Below are 24,041 nucleotides of genomic sequence, written 5' to 3' on the forward strand. Positions count from 1 at the left end.
TGTAAGGTCACAGGCAGAGTTGGCAAAAATGTGCATTTGTCACAAAAGGTGCACCCAACCCTCCGATTGGGAAATCATTTTAAGGGATGTGTATATCAGTACTGTATATCAAGTTAGGAGAGAAATATGGTGGAGAGAAAGTGGTTGTGGGCGGGAGAGATGCAATTTATTCCAATTTTTTAAAAGCCCTGCGAAGTGTTGTCAGCAGCAGTGACCCACAACCCCAATATATACACCTCTCTCTCTCCTGGGGCAATTACCAGTCGAAGGGCCAAGGTATATACATATTTTATTTTTTAAAAAAGTTTACAGTTTCTTTAATTATACACAACTATTTTGAGAGGTTATAATTCTTAGAAGAGGCAATTGCCGTGGCGCCAGGCATGCCCACTAACATCATCACAATGCAAAGAGGATGGGGCGAGGGGGGGGGGAATAAGAGAGGAGGCAGAAACGAAAATGGGGGGGGGGGGAAACCAACCAACCAAAAATAAAACCCCGAAGAAAAAAAAAGCAAGGACTTGAATGGAAGGGGCTGGATGCCCAGCTTCATTTCTTCAAGTATTCACACAATATGTACCAAACACAGTCAGTAAAAGAAAAAAAAGGGGGGGTGACCATTTTTCATGCGGCAAGAGACTCCTGGCTCCAAGGTGCCACAGCAACTCAGACGAGCAAAAGGAAGCGAGCGAGCGAGAAAATATTATATATATATTTATATAAAACCAGCGCACGCTCAGATGACAGGAGTCGCCTTCGGACACTCCACACGTTCAACTACTTCCACCGCGGTCTGTTCCAGATCTAGCTAGCATGGACCCCTCCCCAAGAGGATAAACGCTTCATCCCCTCCCCTACGAACCCACTTTCTTTGTGGGAGTTCCCACCTGCTGCCCCAAAGGTAGGAAAACATCAACCGACCACACAAGCCGGGGAGCTTTTGGGCGTTTCTGCAAGCTGACCTGGCCAACGAGAAACTCCAGGGCCATTTGCTTTCGCCATCAGCCATCACCTTCACAGTCACCTGGGTAAAACCCCCCCATGCCACTCCGATCCACACTGCTCTCTGCCTCTGTTTGCAGGTCCCCACTCTCTTATATCAAGCACAAGGTGGTGTGGCAAGAACAACTAACGGGTGGACTTGGGAGACTGGCACAGAGGGCAGTGTGGGATAAAAACTGTGTGCTTCAGGGGTAAGTCTCCGTGGGTGACTTAAGAGGCATTTTGAGGAAGGGGAGTAGATCAAACACCAAGGTCGATGTGGGAAGTTTCGTCTACCGGTGCTGAAATACTCAGAAAGCACAGCAGAATTTTAAGGGTGGGGAGGGAGAAGGGCAATAGCTGGTGCAAGCACTTAAGATCCCATGAAAGTGTGTTCACGTAACAAGGCAACTCACAACACACACACACACAATTTGCAGCTTCCGAGGGGCGGCTGCGTTGGGAGTCGGGTCTGAAGCATGAAAGGTGGTTTTCAAAAGGAACACGAGTGTTTCGGAAGGGACGGCAGGGGGCCTGGCGACTGAAAAGTGGCGCCCAGCCTTTCCGTCTGGTCTGGCTGAGAGCGGAGCAGCTCTCCGGGCAAAGGGGACCTCGGCAGGCCAAAAACAGAGAGGGGGACAGAAGGAACTGAGCTTAGATCAGTGGTACCAGAGGAGAAGGGAGCCTGGTCTAGTTAACTCTTAAGGTCGGTCCTCGCAAACTCTTCTTTCCAAGTGGATGCCATCCCACTAAGGGCATTTTGCCAGCCTTACCTGACACCTGGAAAGTAAATGCAGCAGAAGAGACCTTTGCAACTGCAACACACAAACAGGGGTCCGATCAAACAGGAGGTGCGAAAATGGGTCTTTTGCACACCGGGGGCGAAGTGTGTGGATGTTGGGTGGGGGGGTAGAGAGGAGAGTCGGTGCTGCCTTTTCTTGAGGGTAGGGACGGGGATTCCATTGAACACGGGCCGCGTCTGCATTTGGAATCGCTTTCGCGCGTTAAAATTTTAAAGCGAGGGCTGTTGAAATTAAGAACGGGAGTTTGCTTAGGAGAGAAAGAGCTGTGTACGTCAGAGTTGTTAAAAACTGACTGCGCACCAGGATTGAGATTCCTTCCCCACCCCACCCCAAATAAAAAGTTACCTGCATAAAGTAAAGGGAATTAGAACACTAATATTTGTATATACAATATTGAAAAAATACAATTTATTTTGTTTAAATTGGTACCACCATCACCACTGCCACCTCAGCACTCAAATCTATACCTAAATAGCACCTAAGAGGCCACCACACAAGCAGAGAGCCATCTCTCAGGCCAACTTTGCCAACCTGGTGCCCTCCGCAGGTTGTTGGGACTTCAACTCCCATCAGCCTCAGCCAGCACGCTGGCAGGGGCTGATGGGAATCGTAGTCCATCAACCTCTGGAAGGCGCCAGGTTGGTGAAGGCTGGTCTCAGGAGTCCTGCAGCAGGAACAGATCTCTCCCCTCCCTCCTCCAGAGTCAAGGAAATGGCACAGTTACATCTTCCATATTAATACTAACCCGCCTGCAACCCCCCCCCCCAAACAAGCCACACTTGCTTAAAGGAGAGAAATTCAGCTCAGCTACTATGACCACATTACTGCTTTGTTTTTAATTTAGAAAGAAAGAAAATAAAAGGTTCTTGGTTGTTGTTGTTGCTTTTTTGCTTCATGCCCGTAATTCAACTTCTTGGTATGCTTTTGCTTTATTAAAGGAAAATGATCATGCCAAAGTTAAATTCTACTTTACATAAGATCTTTTCAAAAGGGGGGGGAGGGGGGGAAGCAAACTGATTAAGATTGTACTCTTCTCGACACGTTTCCCCCTCGCGACCCGGAACAATCCACAAAATTCTGACGCCGTTTTAGGGGAAGCTGGGAAGGAAATACAATGGACTGGGCGCTTGGCTTGATATTCAGAATTCTGCTCACGTCACCCCAGTTCAAATTCCGTTTACTGCCCCCCCCACCCCCCCACCCCCACCCACAGACATTGCACCAAAACTGCCCTCCCCACATCCTGTCCAAAAAGAAAAAGAAAGAAAGAAAGAAAAACTCTTTACAAATACATCAGAGGTAATGTCCACATTGCAAATCCACATCTTGGTCGGGCGTTTTCCTTGCCATTATCCATGTTCAAGTAACATCGGCATCCCAGGTAGGCATTCAATGTATGAGGGGGGGGTTCTCTTAGCATTCCAATTTTTTGGGAGGGGGGGCGGGGTGGAGGGGGAAGAGAGAAGGGACATTTGTGTGTTCCGAAACGCACAAGAAATGAAAAGGGGGTGGGGAATCTAATTCGGGGGGGGGGGGGAATCTCTGAAATCCGCACTCTTATTATCAATTCCCCTTCCAAAACAACAAAAAAACCAGACCCACTTCCCAAGCCCATTATACTGGATTTTCCTTAGATTGTCTGGCCTGCTTTATAGTAGGGCCACAAGTGAGCAAAGGAAGGAACTAGCAAACTTGGGAGACCACCGATGGCAACTCAGGTAGGGTAGGGGGGCAATGAAACTGTCCATGGGCTTGCAGCACTCTGACAAATCCGACTGGTAAGAAGACCATCTCCTCAGGAGGTCAATGCGCACAGTGCTTGAAGAGACACCAAGGAGTGGAATAATTACAACTGCCAGTGGTTTTAACAGTGGGACCAAAAATGGATTGGGTGTGACGCACTCCAGGAAAGCTAAGACAAAGTTGGACTTCTGCTTGCTTTCTGTCCCTTAAGAGTAGTAACAGCGACAGAGGCAGACGGACACCGAGGATCCAGACCAGTAAAGTTGACTTTTAACTGTCCAGTCGCAGGTTTTCAAAAGGTCCCCTGAGCAAACCGGACCAATCGCCAGTCTCTAGCGGCAGGGCAGGAAGTCTGCGCAAAATGTTCTTTAAGCCGAAGGAAGGCGCCTTGTCAGAACCAGAAGAACTCGGCGTATTCTGGCGGTGGCGTTTCTTGTTTCTTAAAAATGCAACTCCGTTTGAAGTGTAGAGCGGCCGAGCCGAATCGAAAGAGCACCTTTCCGACTTCACTGCCCTTCGTGTTTATCCCCCAGTATTTCTCTCCGACATTCTGCAAGCGCTGCTCCGCTTTTGCATCTGAGGGTGTCCTGCTATCTTTGGAACCATTGATAATAATAATAATAATAAAAGTGGGGGGCAGGGAGGAAAAAAAAAAGAGGAAACATCCAGACCCTCTCCCTAGCAAAGCAGCTGTTTTTTTGTGTTGTTGTTGTTGTTGTTTTTTAGGTTGACAGTTCAGTAGCCCACAAGTTGCCTTTGCTCAAATGGAATTATAAACGGAACGCCGCGCATGCATCTGGGCTGCATATTGCTACCAAGTGGAATGTGGGAAATGCGCTACGGTGCACTTTTGGGCTCTGAGAAATCACCAAAAGAAATCAAGATCTAAAGGGTGATATATATATATGTATATATATCTCAATGCTATTATTCATAAAAACCTTGTTTAGTAATAAAAAATTGCTTTGTTTAAATATGAATATTATAGTCTGCTTCTCAGCGCGTGGTTAGGAAGTCAGTCTCTCTGAAAAGCAGGGTGCTGCTTCTACTACAACTCCATATCCTGGGCCTCGTCCTCTGAAAAGTCAGACATGGAGCTCTCCGAAGAGCTGTCCCCAGTGCCTTCTTCCTGCTCTTTTAGCGCTTCCTCTGTTGCATATTTCTGAATGTATTCTGGATGGGGTGAAGAGAAAGGTTGGGGGGGGGAGTGGGGGAAGGGGAAGAAAAAGAGGGACGATCAACATACACACTAAAGGAACACCCCGAGGTCCCTTCAAAACAGCATGGCTGAGCAGACCACAAACTGCTTCTCGACACCTTAATGTGCTTTTTCGACGTGCCTGCACATGCCCGCCCACCAAAATGACCCCCAGATTTCAGCAAGGACAACCCCTTGCTCAAACATTAGTTCTTTGTCTGAAAAAATCTTAAAAAGCAAGAATTAAGAAATAAAATAGAAAAACAGTCAACATTTGCATCTGTTCCAGTTACAGGTGGGTAGCCGTGTTGGTCTGCCATAGTCGAAACAAAATAGAAAATTCTTTCCAGTAGCACCTTAGAGACCAACTGAGTTTGTTCTTGGTATGAGCTTTCGTGTGCATGCACACTTCTTCAGATACCTGTGCACACTTCAGATAAGTGTGCATGCACACGAAAGCTCATACCAAGAACAAACTCAGTTGGTCTCTAAGGTGCTACTGGAAAGAATTTTCTATTTTATTTGCATCTGTGATAATCTTGCCCGTTTTTCTGTGCTTTTGTGCCTTCCAGAATATTTATTTATTTGCTGCAGTTATAACCCCACCTTCCTCTCCAAAGAGATCCTGTAACTGGTTCTTCCCCCTTCTTATTTGACCCCAACCACAACCCTGTAAGGTAGGGTTAGGCTCAAGGGCAGTGCCTGGCCCCCCCCCCCAAGGTCACCCGGCGAGCTTTGTGGCAGAGTGGGGATTTCAACCCTGGTCTCTCAGGTCCTGATCCGATGCTCTAACCAGTACACCACCACTGGCGTAAGACAGCTGGGACTCGAATGGCGCGCTCGGCTTGGGAACGCACCTCTGTGCAAAACACAGAAAAGTCCTGAAGCTGGGGGGTGGGTGGGGGTGGGAAGAGCGAGGATAGGCACAACGTAGCACACTGTGAATGAATGGAGAGGGTAGAAACCTGGGCTGTACGACTTCAAAACTGTAGGGAGGTGCAGAAAGATGTTTTCTGAATTATTTCTAAAGCACATGCATGTTCTGGGTGCTGGACATCAAACAGAAGAAGAAGAAGAAGAAGAAGAGTTTGGATTTGATATCCCGCTTTTCACTACCCGAAGGAGTCTCAAAGCGGCTAACATTCTCTCCTTTCCCTTCCTCCCCCACAACAAACACTCTGTGAGGTGAGTGGGGCTGAGAGACTTCAGAGAAGTGTGACTAGCCCAAGGTCACCCAGCAGCTGCATGTGGAGGAGCGGAGACGCGAACCCGGTTCCCCAGATTACGAGTCTACCGCTCTTAACCACTACACACCACAGGACAGAAGGCAGAGATTGCAAGCCTGAGGGGAAAGGGCCTAAGACAGACCAAGAGACAAAAGGACTGGGGAGAGGAGGGGGGGCAGAAGAGATAGTGGAATGAGACCAGTTAGTGGGGAAAACGACAAGAGTCTCAAGACGTGAGTTTTTAAAGCCTGGTGTCTAACTACACAAATGGGAGGAGGGTGGATTCCAATGGTGGGTGAGCAGCAAGGCCAGGCAGGGAGCAGTCGGGGGAACCCCCAGAATATCAGTATTCTGTGCTTTGTTTTACATAGGGCAGCATTCAGAAAAGTGGCACCCACCCCCTCCTGAGCCAGTTCCCTCTGTGTCAATGTCATCTAGCAGGGGGCTCTCTGGGTGTTCTCAATGCGCTGGGCGATGCTCAGAACTAGCCGCTGGGTGCAAATCTCCTAGGACAGCTCCACTGCCATAGCCTCTCAAACACGCATTTTGGTGTGTGTCAGAACAACCCACAGCCCATACCCCCTTCTTTAAAAAAAGCCATTCACAAACATAGCAAAATAATAATAATAATAAGGCTTCGAGTTTCAGGATGCTGCGCCAATTACTATATATCCCAGGAAGGATGTGTGTTACGAAGCTCCGCGTTAAGAAAAGATGTCCAGCGGCCTGTGGATTGTCGTATCTGCGCAAATGAGGCCTAAATCTCACAGCCTGCTTCTCGGTGCCGGTGGGACAAGAGCTCACTCTGCACCCGAGAGAGACCCGGGAGGAGGAACGGCTGCGAAAGATTGCTGCCTGCTTCCCCACAATGTGGCCCAGCTGTGTCCAGAGTCCTTCTGAGCAGGCCTAAGCCCAAGGGCCTCTCTCTAAAGAACTGGAGAAGGCAACCGTCACAGAGGTACTTGCCGCTGACCGCCATCTACTGCTGCGACCAGTTAAGAGGCAGGTTTCCTGAATTCTAGCTCCAACACATTGTGGGCTGATTCCTCTAAGGCAACGGGGCCTTGTCATCCTTCCCCCCAGGGTTACACCAGAAAGACGTCTACGGCTTCATCAGTTAAAAAGGGGAAGACGAGATAAATTATGCATTTACAGAACCTTGTCTACCAGCGCAGAGGAGCTGCTGCAACTCAAGGCATCGGCGCGGAGGCTATTTTTAAGCGCCACTGTCGCCAGAAAGCTCTTTGCATCATGTCAGTGCCTGAGCAACTCCCAACTTGTAGCTGCCTGCCTGTCACGCAACTGGGGGTGGGGGGAGAGGTGTGGCAGGGCAGCCCGGGTCTACAGGCCCATGCAATGCATAGCAAAGCTAAAGCAAGGGATATTTTCATGGTGGCAGTGATGGTGGGGAGTGGCTGTGGAAGTCCCAGATTGATTTTGATGTGCATACTCCGTGGTGTAGCAGGGAAAAGGACACAATTGTCCATTAGTTCCTTCTCTCACCAGTCTTACACACACCTTGGGCTGGGGCCAATTCTTCTCTCTCCCCGAGCTAGGGTAGTGGAAGTTATAGCACCCACTTTTGATGGCCTACAACCTGTAAAAGTTGTAAAGGACCCCTGACTGTTAAGTCCAGTTGAGGATGACTCTGGGATTGCGGTGCTCATCTCGCTTTACTGGCTGAGGGAGCCGCCGTTTGTCCGCAGACAGCTTCCAGGTCATGTGGCCAGCATGACTAAGCCGCTTCTGGCGAACCAGAGCAGCACACAGAAATGCCGTTTACCTTCCCGCCGGAGCAGTACCTATTTATCTACTTGCACTTTGACGTGCTTTCGAACTGCTAGGTTGGCAGGAGCTGGGACTGAACAACGGGAGCTCACCCCATTGTGGGGATTCGAACCGCCGGCCTTCCAATCGGCAAGCCCAAGGTTCAGTGGTTTACACCACAGCGCCTCCCACAACCTACAACCTGTAAAAACCATCCAAGGGCGTGTGAAAGGATCTCCTTGGAAGAATCTGCTTGTTCGTGCTCTATTACGAATGTGTCAAGGAGGTTCGTGCGGGAAAACCCCAGCCTTGAGCTAGCCTATATAAAGCAGGCCCCCTGTTATTCGCACTGAACTGAGCATTCAGCTCAATACAGGCCTACTTTGCCTCTGAGATTGTGACTTAATTCCTACACATGTGCAAAGCTAAGGTGAGAGAATGCCTTTCTATTAGCCTGTGCAATTTATAGGCCTGTTGTTCGCATCAAAATGTTCGCATTGAAGTCAAACCGTTGTATTAGCAGCAATGAAGTGACCTCTCCCAGAAACAAGCCTGGGAAGCGTGTGTGGAGGTCCTGGGCTGCCCAGATGACAAGACCCACCCCCTCTCAGCCTCACTGAGCAGAGCGAGACGTTTGGCACCAGCTTGGCTGCAGGAGTTGCCAGAAGGAGGTGTGCTGGAATCTCCCCTTTTGTGGGTTCTCCAGCGGCCGCTGCTATTTATTTATTTATTGAATCGAATTTATTTATTTGCTATGACCAAATAAAGCTGCTTTAAACTTCACAGTGGTGTGGTTACACAAGAAATCCACCACACTAGACGCTGGTTCACCAAACCGGAGCTTGTTGCCCCGTTTTGCTTGTTTCATAACTGAGCAAGCCTCCTTCCCCCAAAATAAGGCCTGGTGATTCCCCCTCCCCACCCGCCTTTCCTTTTAAGGCTAGCTGGCCTCTCCCAAGTGAGATGGACACCTCAGTTAGACGTTGCTTCCCTTTCACCTGTGAGGTTAGCAACGGGCTTGGCCAAAGCCCCAGAATAAGCAAGAAGATGGCCGAGTTCTTCAGATCCAAACGCTCTCCGCGACAAAGTTCCGAGACAGGCTGCTAATAGTTTTTCGCGCTTCCAGAGCCCTTACCTTTAATTTTCTGTTTGTATTCTTCTGGTCGGTGAAGGTACATGGCTGCTGCGTCACCATTAAGGGGATCTATGGGGTTGGGGTACGCCAGCAACTGAGGCAGGAACGACTCAAATATATTGGTAAGATCTGAAAGTATCAACACAGAAAGAATTTGACAAGTGACGTCTGAAGCTGGCCTCCAAAAGAGCCGTTTGCCATTATCTCTACTACCAGTCAGTGCTGTCAAGTATCCCGTTTTCCCTGGGAATCTCCCTTATTTCAAGCAGTTTCCCGCTGCTATCCCTTATTTTTTATATCCCTTTAATTTCCCGTTTTTTCCATGGAAGCAGCTCCTCTCCCTCCCCCTGCTGGCCAGGGACTGGGAAGACCTCGCCTCCTTGCAGCCTCAAAGCAAGCGGGCGCCATTTCCCGCGCTTACAGGCGTCGTAGCCCACGGGCAGCGTTTCCAAAATACAGCAAGCCTACTGCGTGCGTTCACACCAGTGCCGCCCACTTTTGCTTCTGGCTCCGCCCACCACTGCCATGTGACTGTCCCCGGGGTAGGTGAGGCTGCTGATCCCTTATTTTCAAATCCGAAACTTGACAGCTATGCTACCAGTACGACATCTATTCGGCAAAAGGGGCTGTGCCCCCACCTCACAAGGGTTACCATTCCAGTAAGATGGAACCAGTAACATGGCCCTGCTCCCCCAGACAGCCGGCTGGCTAATCTTATCCACCTATCAATCTATTATTTCCCACCTTCCTTTCAAGCAGTTCAGTGTGGTGTAGATGCATCTCCATATTATCCTCACACAACAATCCTGCGAGGTAGGTTAGGCTGAGAGCTGGTGACAGGCCACCCAGTGCGCTTCGTGGCTGAGTGGGGGTTTGCTCATACCTGGCATGTGGGGGAAGTAAATGCTAACCTTTTTAAAAAACTACCCTATTGCTAGAGTACTGCTTGTGAAGTTCTGCATGTCAGCTGATTTTGTGTAACACCATTTTAATGAATTTTAATGAATACGCTAACTCCCTTTTGGCACTATAGAAGTAAATGAAGTAATCTTCGTTGTCCTTGACAGCGTTAACCCCTGGGATGCCAAATTCTAGAGTGTGCTATGTTCAAGGTTAAAGAGTTGCTAAAATGGGTGCCAGAGCTGCAAGCGGGGACTCTTGCAATCTGCACACTTCAAAGCACATGTGAAGACTGTGCTCTCAGACAGCAAGCTAAATTATGTGCGTGCGCACACACCCCTTGTATAGTACAAAACCACCGACACCACACACTTCTTGACTCACCATAGAGAGCTGTCCAAGTCTGATTAATTACATCTAGACATACAGTTCCTGACCTGAAAGAGACAAACAAGGGTTGACTTCCATTTGCAGTTAGGCAGTGCTGGTCTGGTACAGTGGCTACACGAGTTCATATCTTCCCTTCCCTATTAACACCCAATACGTTTCACAAAAGTGGAAGCAGGAAAAAAAGGCAGACTGGAATCTACAGGAAGACCTTTGGGAGACTGGAAAGGTTTATGGCACCCAATGGTTTACCTAGTTCCCTTCCTCTAAATTGAGTTGCTGAAACACAGAAAGGTGTGTGTGTGTGTGTGTGTGTGTGTGAGAGAGAGAGAGAGAGAGAGAGAGAGAGAGACAGACAGACAGACAGACAGAAGAAAAAAGAAATAAATAAATATGCAGGACTTGAAATATGAGCAACAGCATTAATTATTAAGATAAATATGTTAAAATGGATGTATTGAATAGTGTACGTGAAATTACGCAGCATTCAGGGGTAAATATGGGAACCATGGAAGGGGAGGATGGGAAGACAATGGATAAAGTAATTTATGGTCTATGTTAAAATCTGTAAAGGTTTTTTTTTGGGGGGGGGGTGAAAAATCAAGAAAGAAGAAGGAAGGAAGGAAGGAAGGTAGGTTCAGGAGTAGATTTTTGTGTAAAAAGGCAGCTCACTTCTGGTACTGAAAAAAGTCCCAGGGCTGAGCATGTGCTGTTATTGCCTCTGGCTCCAGTTGGTAGACTTTGATCCTGCAAGCTGGAAGTCTGCCCACAGGTATGCTAGAGTATTTGACCTAGTCTTAACCAAGAGGGCCCCCAAAGCCACAGTTTACACGGATTACATATAAATGCCTATCCACACAGACTGATAAATCCGGACAATGTGAATTTGGGTTACCATTTTAAGCCATAGCGCTTAATCTTCCGTTTAGCCCTGCAGAGCACAGGATTTATCCAAAGCTGTGCCCAGACTGAGCAACCTGCCTGATGGTGGCACCCTAAACTGAGTCTCAAGAATCTTCTAAAACACTAAGGAGCTCCCCAGTAGAAAACAGAAAATGGAAAGGGTTCTCTAAGGGCAGGGTGTTTGAAAACTTGCATAAGCCCGACTTCTTGCCTTATCCTCAACAGAGAGGGTGAATAAATTGGTCTTCACAACCTTTCCAACTTTTTTTTTTAAAATATCTTAACTCATCACATATTCATTCTCTTCCCCTTCCTGAATTAGAAAAGAAGCTACGCACCAAGGTTAAGAGACAACCCTCCCCCCTAAATAATTTTGTTTAGTACAAAACATCTTCAATCACTTACGCTTCGTCAATATTGGGATGGAAAATTTTATTCATGAATCCTGCAATGGAGACAAACAAAGGAGCTGTTAGCAACCTTTATCACCATTAACTTTTATTTACTTAAGAAAATTTATATATGACTGTAGTGAAGCCTCTAAGTGGCTTACAAGAAATATTAAAATGATCTATAAAAAAAGCTAAAAACACTTAAAAGTAATTAAAATTAACTGTATAAAAAAGAGAGACCAAAACAAATCAACATCTACATTTCCAGACAGGCTTGCCTGTATGAAAATATTTTAAGGAATGTTGTTGTGCTGAACAACTAAAAAATGGCATTCATGTCCCTAGTTTTGTTAAGGTGGAATGCCACTGATCCCTAAAGTGCACTGTGTTGCTCCGCTCCTGAATTCTGTCATTCAGACATGGAAAGGAAGGGTGGGGGAATCCAAAACTACAGTTTCCCATTTGAAGTTGAGCAAAACCTACTGTCAGCCAAGCACCACCAAAGCAGATGTGGGCTGGCTTTGGAGATGTCACCGCTGCAGACTAGAGCTGCTCAAGAAAGCAGAAATCACCGCATTATGTTCACTGCGTCTCACAGAATCATAGAGTTGGAAGAGACCACCAGGGCCATCCAGTCCAACCCCCTGCCAAGCAGGAAACACCATCAAAGCATTCCTGACAGATGGCTGTCAAGCCTCCGCTTAAAGACCTCCAAAGAAGGAGACTCCACCACACTCCTTGGAAGCAAATTCCACTGTCCAACAGCTCTTACTGTCAGGAAGTTCTTCCTAATGTTTAGGTGGAATCTTCTTTCTTGTAGTTTGAATCCATTGCCCCGTGTCCGCTTCTCTGGAGCAGCAAAAAACAACCTTTCTCCCTCCTCTATATGATACCCTTTTATATATTTGAACATGGCTATCATATCACCCCTTACAGGTGGGTAGCCGTGCTGGTCTGCCATAGTCGAAACAAAATAGAAAATTCTTTCCAGTAGCACCTTAAAGACCAACTGAGTTTGTTCTTGGTATGAGCTTTCGTGTGCATGCATGTATCTGAAGAAGTGTGCATGCACACGAAAGCTCATACCAAGAACAAACTCAGTTGGTCTCTAAGGTGCTACTGGAAAGAATTTTCTATTTTATATCACCCCTTAACCTTCTCTTCTCCAGGCTAAACATACCCAGCTCCCTAAGCTGTTCCTCATAAGGCATCGTTTCCAGGCCTTTGACCATTTTGGTTGCCCTCCTCTGGACATGTCCATCTTAACACTTGAAGTCCATCTTAACACTTGTGGTTTTAGCTCCAAGTGTGTTGCATTGTGTGGGGCGTAATGGTGTCTTAAGACACAAGGATCACGCTGAGATGCAATGGTTGGGAGTTCCCAAGGCTTATTAAGAGAGACACAATTCACTGATTGAAGGTTCAGAATTCTTGTCTGCCTGCATCCATGGCCTGAGGGCTATCAGACAGGGGCCACTGCCAAATCTACCACATTCCAGGCCATTTGGCAGATGCAGAGCTTTACATAGCAAGAGATAACAAAACAGCACGATGCAGGAACCACAGGCTAGTGGGAGAGGAGGAGGCTGAAGCAGCGTTGTAAGAGATGTAAACATTCAAGAGCACATCTTGCCTGCCACATCTTCGTTCCAGTTCTCCATCCTTTTTTAAAAGGTAAAGGGTAAAGGGACCCCTGACCATTAGGTCCAGTCGCAGACGACTCTGGGGTTGCGGCGCTCATCTCACTTTACTGGCCGAGGGAGCCGGCGTACAGCTTCTGGGTCGTGTGGCCAGCATGACTAAGCTGCTTCTGGCGAACCAGAGCAGCGCACGGAAACACCTTTTACCTTCCTGCCGGAGAGGTACCTATTTATCTACTTGCACTTTGACGTGCTTTTGAACTGCTAGGTGGGCAGGAGCTGGGACTGAACAATGGGAGCTCACCCCATTGTGGGGATTCGAACCGCTGACCTTCTGATCGGCAAGCCCTAGGCTCTGTGGTTTAGACCACAGCAGTACCTGCTTCCCACCACCCTCTTTTACCAACTCCCAATTAAGCTCGGCCTGCAACCGGCTCGCCCCTTGGGCTCTGTCCAACTCGAGTCACTATTTAGGTGAGATGTGCAAACCAGCTCCCTGCACCTTTGCTTGGTCACCTAGGATCCAGTGCCAATCAGACACTGCTGGAAGGCCTTGCAATTGGGACTTCCCGGCCTGACCTGCAACTTCCATGGCACGGGCGGGGGGCAAGTGTCCAGCGGACTGGGTGAGCCAGAGGCAGCTGCCATGCTCCTCTTGGGAGCCCAAGGTCAGGTTGTTCTTCTCTGCACTGGGTTTTTTGTTTCGGCTTGACGTTCCCCCGCTCCCCATCCAGAACAGAAAGAGTTTCAACTTGCAAGCAACGGAACAGGGTGAGGGACATACACCCTCGCGGGGAATCGTGTCGGCGTTTTGCCTTGTGCTTTTGACAAGCAGGAAGACACTTTTCGGGAGTGCTGGACACGTTCTTGCCAGCCCATTCCAAAAGCACAGCAAGCACGGCCGTTCCTGTTCCAACAGCCTCATCAGCTGATCAGAAGTACCGGCTGGCTGCCCTGTGACCTGCTACGAGCATCCAAGCAGCCCACCCGGTGCTCTGCTTGCACATACAGGTAGATGCTGGATCTGCACTCGCACAGAACCTGTGAAGTGTGTACGGGGTGGGAGGGAGAGAATGTGCGTTTGTGCAGAGGTGTACTGTACTCCCAAAGAACCCTTCAATGGACACCTCCACTTGACAGGCTGCCCATCACAATGACAGGCATTTGCAGCACAAACAGTAATTAGCAGCAGCAATGCCTTGGAAGCAATTAGCATCTCGTCACCACGGAGACCTGCCACCTTTCTCTCCCCGATTACCTTGGGTTCCCTCGCTGAAAAGCTGGCGGCGCCTCTCTTAATGAGGTGCCGAGCAGCGCGGGCTGTTTGAGGGAGTCTAGACAGAGCCTCACGCCGTCCCTCTTCCCCGGCCACCAGCCTCCCAACCTCCACCGTTATCAGAGCTCTCTTGAAAAATAAATAAAACGATCTTTTTATAGAATCCGTATGGAGGGAGAGAGAGGCCCCGGACCAGCCTCCTCTGGGAGGCAGGCAGGCGACACTGCCGAGCCTCTGTGAGGTGCAAGCAGAGGCACAAAGCCAAACTTGCAGGAAGGGCAAGCCGTCCTGGCAGCGACGTTGGAGCCAGAGGCAGTCCTGCATGGAGGCCAGTTAAGAGGCCATCGCTTCAGGTAATGAATGTGGCGAGCTATTGAAGGCGGTGAAGATAGAGGGGGAGACACCTGAGCCGTGGGGGCCACAATTCCCCAAGGAAGTTCTTCTACGTCACAAGGCCCCCTCCGTCACCTCCTGCCTATCTGCAAAGAAGGGTGGCAACCCCACTGCTTATAGCGGGGTATCTGACTGTTTTCAGACTACAGTTCCCATCATCCCTGACCACTGGTTTTGCTCATTAGGGATGATGGGGGTTGTAGTCCAAAAAAACAGCTGGAAACCCAAGTTTGGGAAACACTGGTTTATAGGCATCAACCGGGGCTGGGGACTCTGCAGCCCCACTCGATGTTAGGACTCCAAAGCCCATCAGCCACAGCAGCAAGTGTGGCCAAGGGTGACGGGAGTTGTAGTCCTAGGGCTCCTCACCCCTGCTATAAAGCCTCCCGTGGCTTTTGCCCTCTCCTCCCCAGGCACCGAATCTTGCCTGCAGCCATCGCTGCTCAGCGCCCCTCCCTTCTCTTATGCAACCCTCCAACAGGAATCCTGCATCCTTCCTCCTCATTGCCACCTCGTCCTCCTCTTGGCTGCAACACATCTGGGACACCTTCCCTGTCCTGCCACTCTCACCCCTAACATCTACCAGCCACGATGTCTATGTTCCACCACCACTGCGGGTGGCAAGAAGCCTCTGGGAATCACGAGTAGAGGGGGTGCAGTTGTGCCCAGCTTCTTCTTGTGTCGTTTGGGCATCTGGTTGGCTGCTATGAGAACAGGATGCTGTACTAGATGGCCTGACCCAGCAAGGCTGTTCTTACTATCTTATTCTCTGGCTTCCACTCGGGCTCTGCTGCTTCCCACAGAGCTGCTCACACATTAAAATAAACCGGAACTGTGCAAGAAATAGCACTGGATGACTCCCATTCATTTCAACAAGGACTGCTAGGTTGGCAGGATTCGAACCACTGACCTTTTGACCAAGGCTCAGTGGTTTAGACCACAGCGCCCCCCGCCTCCCTAGGGAAGTAACAGACCCACTCTATTCTGCCCTGGGTCAGACCACACCCAGAATACTGTGTCCATTTCTGGGCACCACAATTTATGAAGGATGTTGACAAGCTGGATGATCACGGGTCTGGAAACAAAGCCTAACAAGGAACAGTTGAGGGAGTTGGGGATATTTAGCCTGGAAAAGAGGAGAGTGAGAGGATCTATGAAAGCTATCTTCAAATATCCAAAGGACTGTCACATGGAAGATGGAACAAGCTTGTTTTCTCCTGCTTCAGAGAGCAGGACTCGAACCAGTGGCTTCAAGTTACAAGAAAGGAGATTCTGACTCCCTTGGGAGGTGGTGGAATCTCCTTCCTTGAAGGTTTTTAAGCAGAGGTCGGATGGCCACCTGTCATGGATGCTTTAGCCGAGATTCCTGCATTGCAGGGGGTTGGACTGGATGACCCCTGGGCTCCCTTCCAACTCTCCAATTCTACGATTCTATCTACTTGAGCAGTTAGTTAAGAGTGCTTCTAAAAGCCTGGCATCTGTACACATTTCTGTTCGACAAATGCAGTGCTGAGTTTCTTAACAGGCAGATGTGCAGCCAGCTTTCCTGTAGCTTGTCACACACTGCACAAACTCAGCTCCACCCTAGGTGGGTTTTTCTCCCAAGTGGCGACACTCGAGTTGGCTGAGGACACAAGCCTGGGCCCGCCCTAGAGAACACTGTGTGTTAAGTGGGCTGACGGTACTTGAAAAGCAAATTAGGGAAGAAGCAAAGCACACTGAAAATAGAATGCAGATACACTATGCAAAGGTCTATTTTAAGTAATGAAAACAGCCACGGCCTGCTGACTCAAACCAGGATGTTAGGCTGCAAGAGGAGGCCGCCTGTCTTGTCCAAGCATCTTAAGAGACTCATGACGTCTCCACACCGCTTCTCCCTCAAGCTTCTCCTGTTCCTTAGATGGAAGAGTCCTCATAAGCACCTCTGTGGGTTGACATACAAACCTGCCCTTAAGTGGAAGTGCCGAGTCACTGCTGAGTTAGCATCTCCCTTTTCAAAACTCCAGGAAAAGCATGTCGAGACTTTGCCGTAACTCACTGCTGCCCCCAAGATCATGTTTTAAAACTGAAGTTTAGCAACAAAACCCACTGCTTGGAAAACTGTAAACATGGGTTTGTCGCACCCTCAGAAAGGATACTCACAAGTTACATCTGCCAATAAAACAATGAAAGCAAGGCCCAGTGCTCTGTCATACTCTAACGCAGGCATCCCCAACCTTCGGCCCTCCAGATGTTTTAGACTACAATTCCCATCATCCCTGACCACTGGTCCTGTTAGCTAGGGATCATGGGAGTTACAGGCCAAAACATCTGATGGGCCACAGGTTGGGGATGCCTGCTCTAATGGGACTGACCAAGACACAGAACCCAGGGTGAGAATTCATAGAGAGGAGCTGGCTTGATGCTCAGCAGCTGTGTCACCGTCGACCGGTAGAAGATTTAGCCTGTGCCCCACTTGTGTCCTTGGATGAACTCCTTTACTTTCAATACGGGGAGTAGGGGTGAGGCTTCTCACTGCTTAATCACCCCTGGCTTCCAATCTGTTGTGCCCTCCTGTCCTGTAGGTGGCAACCACACATCATCATATTGCCTTCTCCCACTCAAGTACGCAAGAGCTGGTGACTCATACAGGAGGTCTGGCAGTGGGGGGCACCAATGAGGGTGGAGGAAAGCTCCCTCCCAAGTGATTGGGGGAGGAGGAGGGAGAAACAACCACACTGTGCCCTGCCCTGAATTCTATGGGCTCTTCTTTCGGTCAGGAGGAGGAGAATTTTGGGAGGAAAAATAAACACCCTTTGGGGAGAGTGAGACAAACACCATATACTTTAAACACCCAGCGAGCACAGAGCCACTGAGCTTTCAACTTTGGCAATACTTCAGAGAGCCTGGTTAGTCAGGGAGACAATATTTCCTGCATCCATTTGGAGAAAAATGCATGGTTCCTAGAAATACAAGTTTCTAGTTCTCAGGCCTACAGAGGCGCTTTCCCCCACTCACTGGACGATGCCATGTTCACTGCAGAAAGCCAGCTGTGCAGACTGCACATGGACTGATTGTCCTGCTCAGACGCATGGACCAGCCAACACACCTGCGCCCAGTTCTGATGATGGTGATGGTGTGTGTGTGTGTGTGTGTGTGTGTGTTGCGGGGACTAGTAGTGCTAAATACCACTTCCAATTTCTTAGTCTGGAGCTTCCTGCTGCTGCTCAAATGCAGAGAGGCAGGGGTGAGTAGAAAGAGTGCAGAGAGAAGATCAAAAAGCAGGGCACCCGAGGTTCGATCTCTCAGCTCCTGGGTGGGTGGGTCCAAGCTCTGGAACATCTGACCATTGTTCAGACATTGTTATCTCACCTCTTTACTTAAACAACAGCAGCAGCAACCTTGCCAGAGTGTTATCAATAATTTGGGAAAGACTGTGCAATTCCTCTAGGAGTTAAACAAGCAAGAAAAATGGTAAAAATTTGAATCCGTTACCTATAGATGGGGATTTGAAGGGGTATTTGTCAGGAAGGTCCACTCTAACTTTCCACACGCCACCTTCGTACGGTGCTGCAATCAGGGAAGGAAAACGGTGTTAGCAGGACAAACACAAACTGAAGAAACATCTTCAAGCGTGGTTTGCATTCTTAACCATCAAAGCACATAAAGGACTAAACGGGAATCCACTTGTTTCCAATGGGGCTTTTGCAGGAGACCTTCCCAATGGCACTGTGCCTTCAGCTTTTTGGATTACCCTATATTTAATGGCCACACGCACACAAATACTTGGCTTTTCCAAGGAGCCTGGGTAAAAACCTAATCCAGAGCCTTGTGAATTTCCGTATTTACACAGGGTCCTCCCCCAAATTCATCATCAAATGTAAGCTTACAGTGATGGACTACACAATAAAGATCAGTTCTGGTGCTTCCTAGCGTCATAAAAATATTGATCCACAGCATGGATCCTCATGATTTTGACAAAGGATTGTGAAAGCCAAACCACCAGCAGATCACAGAACACAACCATGTATGCAGAGGTGACCTACGATTTGATGGTGCTTTTGAGGAGATCACTTATGAGAATCCATAAGGATCTGTGCCCCAGATCCATTATTCTTATGGTTTGGTCAGTGACCTGTGATTTGATGGAGGTGGCAGCAGGGAACCTCGGTGAGGGGAGTATGCCATTTTAAGAGGATCCATTCTACTTGGTCCAAAGTGCGTGCAGGAGCCCCTTCTCTCTTTCATCCAATTTTCTCTCCCTCCCTCAACTGTTTCCTTTTCCTCTTCCACCTTAAGTCCCAGTTTCCTTTCCTTCCCCGCCATCTTCTTGGCCGCTCTGCCTGTCCATCCAACAGCTCTGGTGTTGACGTGAGCTTTGAAAAGTGGGTAAAAGGTATAACTCTTTCAGCTTCCGCTTCTGGTTCTGTGTGCTATTCCAAGGTGGTGGGGCGCAAACCATCCTTGCCACCTCATGGTGACGAGGGCAAAACGTAGAGGCTTTTGTAGGTGCCAGGCAAAGTCTGGAAGGGCACCACTGCACCCGCAGGTCCCAAAGTGTTAGCCCCAGCCTCGCAGTAAGACGGGATATGTTTCATGAGAGGCACAGGGGATGGGGGGAAACAAAAAACCCACCCAAACCCCTTCCTTTTTTCTCAGTGGTACGCTTTCCTAGCAAATCAACAAATTATGTAGGAGGTGCTTTAAAAAACAACAACACACACAGACACCTTAAGTATCATAAATGGTGGGGGATATTTGCATACTCACTTCCTTGTGGTCCATAGAACTTCACTACAAATTCGTTGAGTCCTCCTAGGATGGTGACTTCATGTTTACTTTCAATACTAAATGCACGCAAGTCAAGGAAACGTTTGTCATGTGCGCAAGGCTTATCAAACCTGCCTCTCGAATACCCTGGCACCCCAGGAACAGCTGATTGTTAGAATTCCTTTACCAGCAAATCTGAAATAATCCTCTCATAAACGAAGCCCATTCAAAATACGTCTGAGGCCGTTTGCCGTGGTTTAAGCAGACCCAAAGTACCTGCCAGACAACACAGGTGAAACACAGTTCAGGACATATAGGCTTGAAACCCGTAAAGGACTTCAGGTTACAGATTCTAGCTTTGGCTTCATTTCTGTATCAAGCTATGTGGAGCTTTAAGATCGGAGGAGTCTGCTGGATCAGGCCAGTGGCCCATCTAGTCCAGAATCCTGTCTTGATAGTAGCCAACCAGATGCCTGTGGGAAACTCGCAAGTAGGACCCTGGGCACAAGAGAAACTCTCCCCTCCTGTGATTTCCAACAACTGGTCTTCAGAAGCACCTACTGCCTCCAATCGTGGAGGCCGAGCAGAGCCATCACGGCTAGCCGCCCTCGTTAGCCCTCTCCATTAATTTGTCCAATCCTCTTTTATAAAGCCATCCCAAGTTGCTGGCCATCACTGTCTCCTGTACGAGCAAATCCCATAGTTTTAACCATGGGTAGGCAGACTAAGCCCCGGGGGCCAGATCCGGCCCAATCGCCTTCTAAATCCTGCCCGCGGACGGTCCGGGAATCAGCGTGTTTTTACATGAGTAGAATGTGTGCTTTTATTTAAAATGCACCTCTGGGTTATTTGTGGGGCATAGGAATTCATTCATTCCCTCCCCAAAAATATAGTCTGGCGCCCCACAAGGTCTGAGGGACAGTGGACCGGCCCCCTGCTGAAAAAGTTTGCTGACCCAACTTTTAACTATGCGCTGTGTGAAGAAGCACTTTATCTGTCCTGAATCTTCCAACATTCAGCTTCTCTGGGTGCCCACGAGTTCCCAGTGCTATGGGGGGGACGGGGGGGGGGAACTTTCCTCTATTCACTTTCTCCATGCCGTGCATAATTGTATAAGACTCTATCATGTCACCTCTTACTCACCTTTTCTCTAAAGAATCCCCTATGCTGCAAGCTTTCTTTGCAGAGGAGTCATTTGGTTGTCTCTTTTCCAAACCTTTTTCAAGAAGCTGACCAGAACTGCACGCAGTTCCAGTTACAGGTAGGTAGCTGTGTTGGTCTGCCATAGTTGAAACAAAATTTTAAAAAATCCTTCCAGTAGCACCTTAGAGACCAACTAAGTTTGTTCTTGGTATGAGCTTTCGTGTGCATGCACTCTTCTTCAGACGCAATATCCCAACAGAAACCAACAGACTGGCCAGAGTGCAGATTTACTCTTCCCCCTCCAATCTCAGAGCTTTAGAGAATAATAATAATAATAATTTATTTATCTGCTGCCCGTCTGACTAGGTTGCCTCAGCCACTCAGGAGAAAAGTGCTCGTACAAGGCAGCCTTGGTGCAAACACCTCTGTGCCGTTGCCAGACTCTCCCACCCAACCCTGTTCTAACTCTCCACACCACCTCTGCCAAACATTATTCCAAGAAACGTGTCTGCACAACATAATGCAGTCAGGATTCAGATGCCGTTGGAAGGATGCAGAAAAAGCCTGTGCAAATATCTGCCGCCAGGAGAAGATCTACGTACGGCTCTTGGAAGAGAAACAAAGAAGAGACTCCAGATGAATTCTGACTAGATTGTAAGCCACTGTCTCTTGACCTTGGGAAAGTTTCGCTCTGCTGTGGGTGAAGGGAAAGAGATACCAGGCCCAGCCCAACTGCAAGCCAGATGTCATAACTGTGGCTCCAAACATGCTTGTGCGAGTAGAAGCTAAACTTATGCATGGATAAAACAAAATAAAAAATAATTAAATAATCCTTCCAGTAGCACCTTAGAGACCAACTAAGTTTGTTCAAAGGTCCCTATAGTTAAAGCTATGGTTTTCCCAGTAGTAATGTACGGAAGTGAGAGCTGGACCATAAAGAAGGCTGATCGCCGAAGAATTGATGCTTTTGAATTATGGTGCTGGAGGAGACTCTTGAGAGTCCCATGGACTGCAAGAAGATCAAACCTTAGAGACCAACTAAGTTTGTTCTTGGTATGAGCTTTTGTGTGCATGCACACTTCTTCAGATACTTCAAATATTTCTTCATGCACACGAAAGCTCATACCAAGAACAAACTTAGTTGGTCTCTAAGGTGCTCCTGGAAGGATTTTTAATTTTATTTTATATTTTGTTTTGACTATGGCAGACCAACACGGCTACCTACCTGTAACTGGAATTATGCATGGATGCGTGTGTTCATGCATGCATGTGTGAAACTCTGATATTCCCCTACTGCAGCTGCAGTCCACTGTGCCACACGGCATGTTGTTCCAATAAACCCTTCTTTTTTCTTTCTTTTTTCTGAGGAGGGTTAGATGAGGGACTGCCAGTGAGAAGCCAAGCACTAACCCCCACCCCACCCTCAATGAGAAGCATTTTACAGTTTTGATCAAAGTCCGTATTTACAATGCACTGCAGGAACATACGACATCCAAGAACAGTACCCCTTGCAAAATATCTAGTATATTACATTTCTATCATTGCTGGAGTCACCATTCAAAAGACAGTCCTTTCCTTTTATCCTGACCCAGGTCAGCCAATTGGGGTATGTTACAGCAGTGCTTTGCCTTTGGAGACCATGTTTCCCAGTCCAGAGCTCTTCTGATTGCACTAACGATAGCTATTGATTGAATGACTGATAATTTAATTTCTATACCACATGATAAATTTTAAAAAAAAACTCTAAGCAGTGTGCAAAAAACTGAAGCGATAACAGAAAACTGAACAAGGTATTACAAAAATAAAGTCACATTTTAAAAAAGTACATTAATATAAAGTTACTAATGTATATAAATGAATATCAATTCATTTTCCTTCGGACGCACCCGCTCCGCCTCCAGGTTCACACCCAGGGTCCAAACAAGCTCTCAGCTCATCCACAAAAGTCTCACAACGAGAAGAGCTCGTGGAAACAGTGGCCATCACCCTAGTCCAGGGGTCAGCAACCTTTTTCAGCCGTGGGCCGGTCCACCGTCCTCAGAGCATGTGGTGGGCCAGATTATATTTTTTCGGGGGGGGGGGGGAGATGAACAAATTCCTATAACCCAGAAATGCATTTTAAATAAAAGCACACATTCTACTCATGTAAAAACACCAGGCAGGCCCCACAAATAACCCAGAGATGCATTTGAAATAAAAGGACACATTTACTCATGTAAAAACACGCTGATTCCCAGACCATCCGTGGGCTGGACTGAGAAGGCGATTGGGCCGCATCCGGCCCACGGGCCTTAGGTTGCCTACCCCAGCCCTAGTCTCTCACTCTAGACTTGCTTTTTTATGGGCAGGCCCAAGGTGGATGACAATTCCTCAGGCTCCCCTCAGCTGTGTCTCATTCAGCTGCAGCCTCTCCCTACCCAGTTCCCAGGAAAAGCCCCCTGCTGGACTCACGGCTCTTTCTTCTCCACCCTGGGAGCTTTCGTCACCTCGCATCTTCCATCAACAGGGAACCTCTATACGTGGACTGGCTGCTGGCTGGCCTTGTTTACACATAACGCTAAGCCATACTGAGGCTTAGCACAAATAGCAAGCACAGTAAGAAAACTGTGGCCAGTGTATTTAACAGAGTCTGTAAATTAAAACCTGTAAGCTTTGCTCCTCGCCCACTCCTGCAGCGCTACCAGAAGATAAGCCACAGTATGGCTTAGCAGTATACGTGAACCCGGGCTCAGGGTTTTCCTTCCTAACAAACGACGCATGGCAAGGCAAACCATGGTTACAGCTTGCAATGCGCAACCGAGGTCTACAATCTGGGCTCCGGACTCCGCACGGCTCCTCGACCATTTGCAGCTCAGATAATATTTTCACCCACAAAGCCTTGCAACGACCAATGAAGAAACGATGCTTTGCTCTTTTCCCAGGCTGGGCAGAAGCACTGCATGGCAGACCCCCCCCCCCCCCGCTTTCCCAAGCGGCTAGATGAGGGAGCAGGAAAAGGCCTTGTGTCATTTTCCCTCTGATCTAGAAAGAAGAGGGCCAAGGTGCTCACAGCAATGAAAGCGCTATGAGGCTGCTGCGTGCACTGTTCTCTCTTCGGATTACAAGACATGACTTCTACATTACGTTAAGCAAATGCACTTCACCACCTGCTGAGATTTCTACCGGAGACCTATCAAAATCCCCAGAGACGCCCCCCAGGCAACCTGAGCCCTTAACAAACAAAGAAAAAAAAATGAGAAGTGCACAGCTCCCCCCACCCCACGTAAAGGGTCTGCAGGAGAAAGCAGCAGTTAAGCTGAGCTAGGAAGAATTAAGCTTGCAAGTCTAAGAAATTCCTTTGCCCTCAAATAACCTGTTGAAAGAGACTTTCCCTAAAGTACAGATCATGCCAAATCTGAAGCAATC

General features: G+C 48.3%; 1 protein-coding gene across 1 annotated transcript in view; it reads right to left on the reverse strand.

Annotated features, from left to right (window-relative positions):
* Window positions 1-4,237: 4,237 nt before the first annotated feature.
* UBE2H (ubiquitin conjugating enzyme E2 H) overlaps window positions 4,238-24,041 on the reverse strand; it is a 49,796-nt gene continuing 29,992 nt past the window's right edge. The window contains exons 2-7 of the mRNA XM_033161900.1: window positions 19,494-19,570; window positions 18,219-18,293; window positions 11,449-11,488; window positions 10,138-10,190; window positions 8,854-8,982; window positions 4,238-4,700 (exon numbers count right to left, since the gene is read on the reverse strand). Coding sequence (XP_033017791.1) covers window positions 4,576-4,700; window positions 8,854-8,982; window positions 10,138-10,190; window positions 11,449-11,488; window positions 18,219-18,293; window positions 19,494-19,570 — 499 coding nt within the window. The 3' untranslated portion in view covers window positions 4,238-4,575. The remainder of the gene's footprint in view (window positions 4,701-8,853; window positions 8,983-10,137; window positions 10,191-11,448; window positions 11,489-18,218; window positions 18,294-19,493; window positions 19,571-24,041) is intronic.

This window comes from Lacerta agilis, chromosome 10 (assembly GCF_009819535.1).
Source record: "Lacerta agilis isolate rLacAgi1 chromosome 10, rLacAgi1.pri, whole genome shotgun sequence".
Taxonomy (NCBI): domain Eukaryota; kingdom Metazoa; phylum Chordata; class Lepidosauria; order Squamata; family Lacertidae; genus Lacerta; species Lacerta agilis.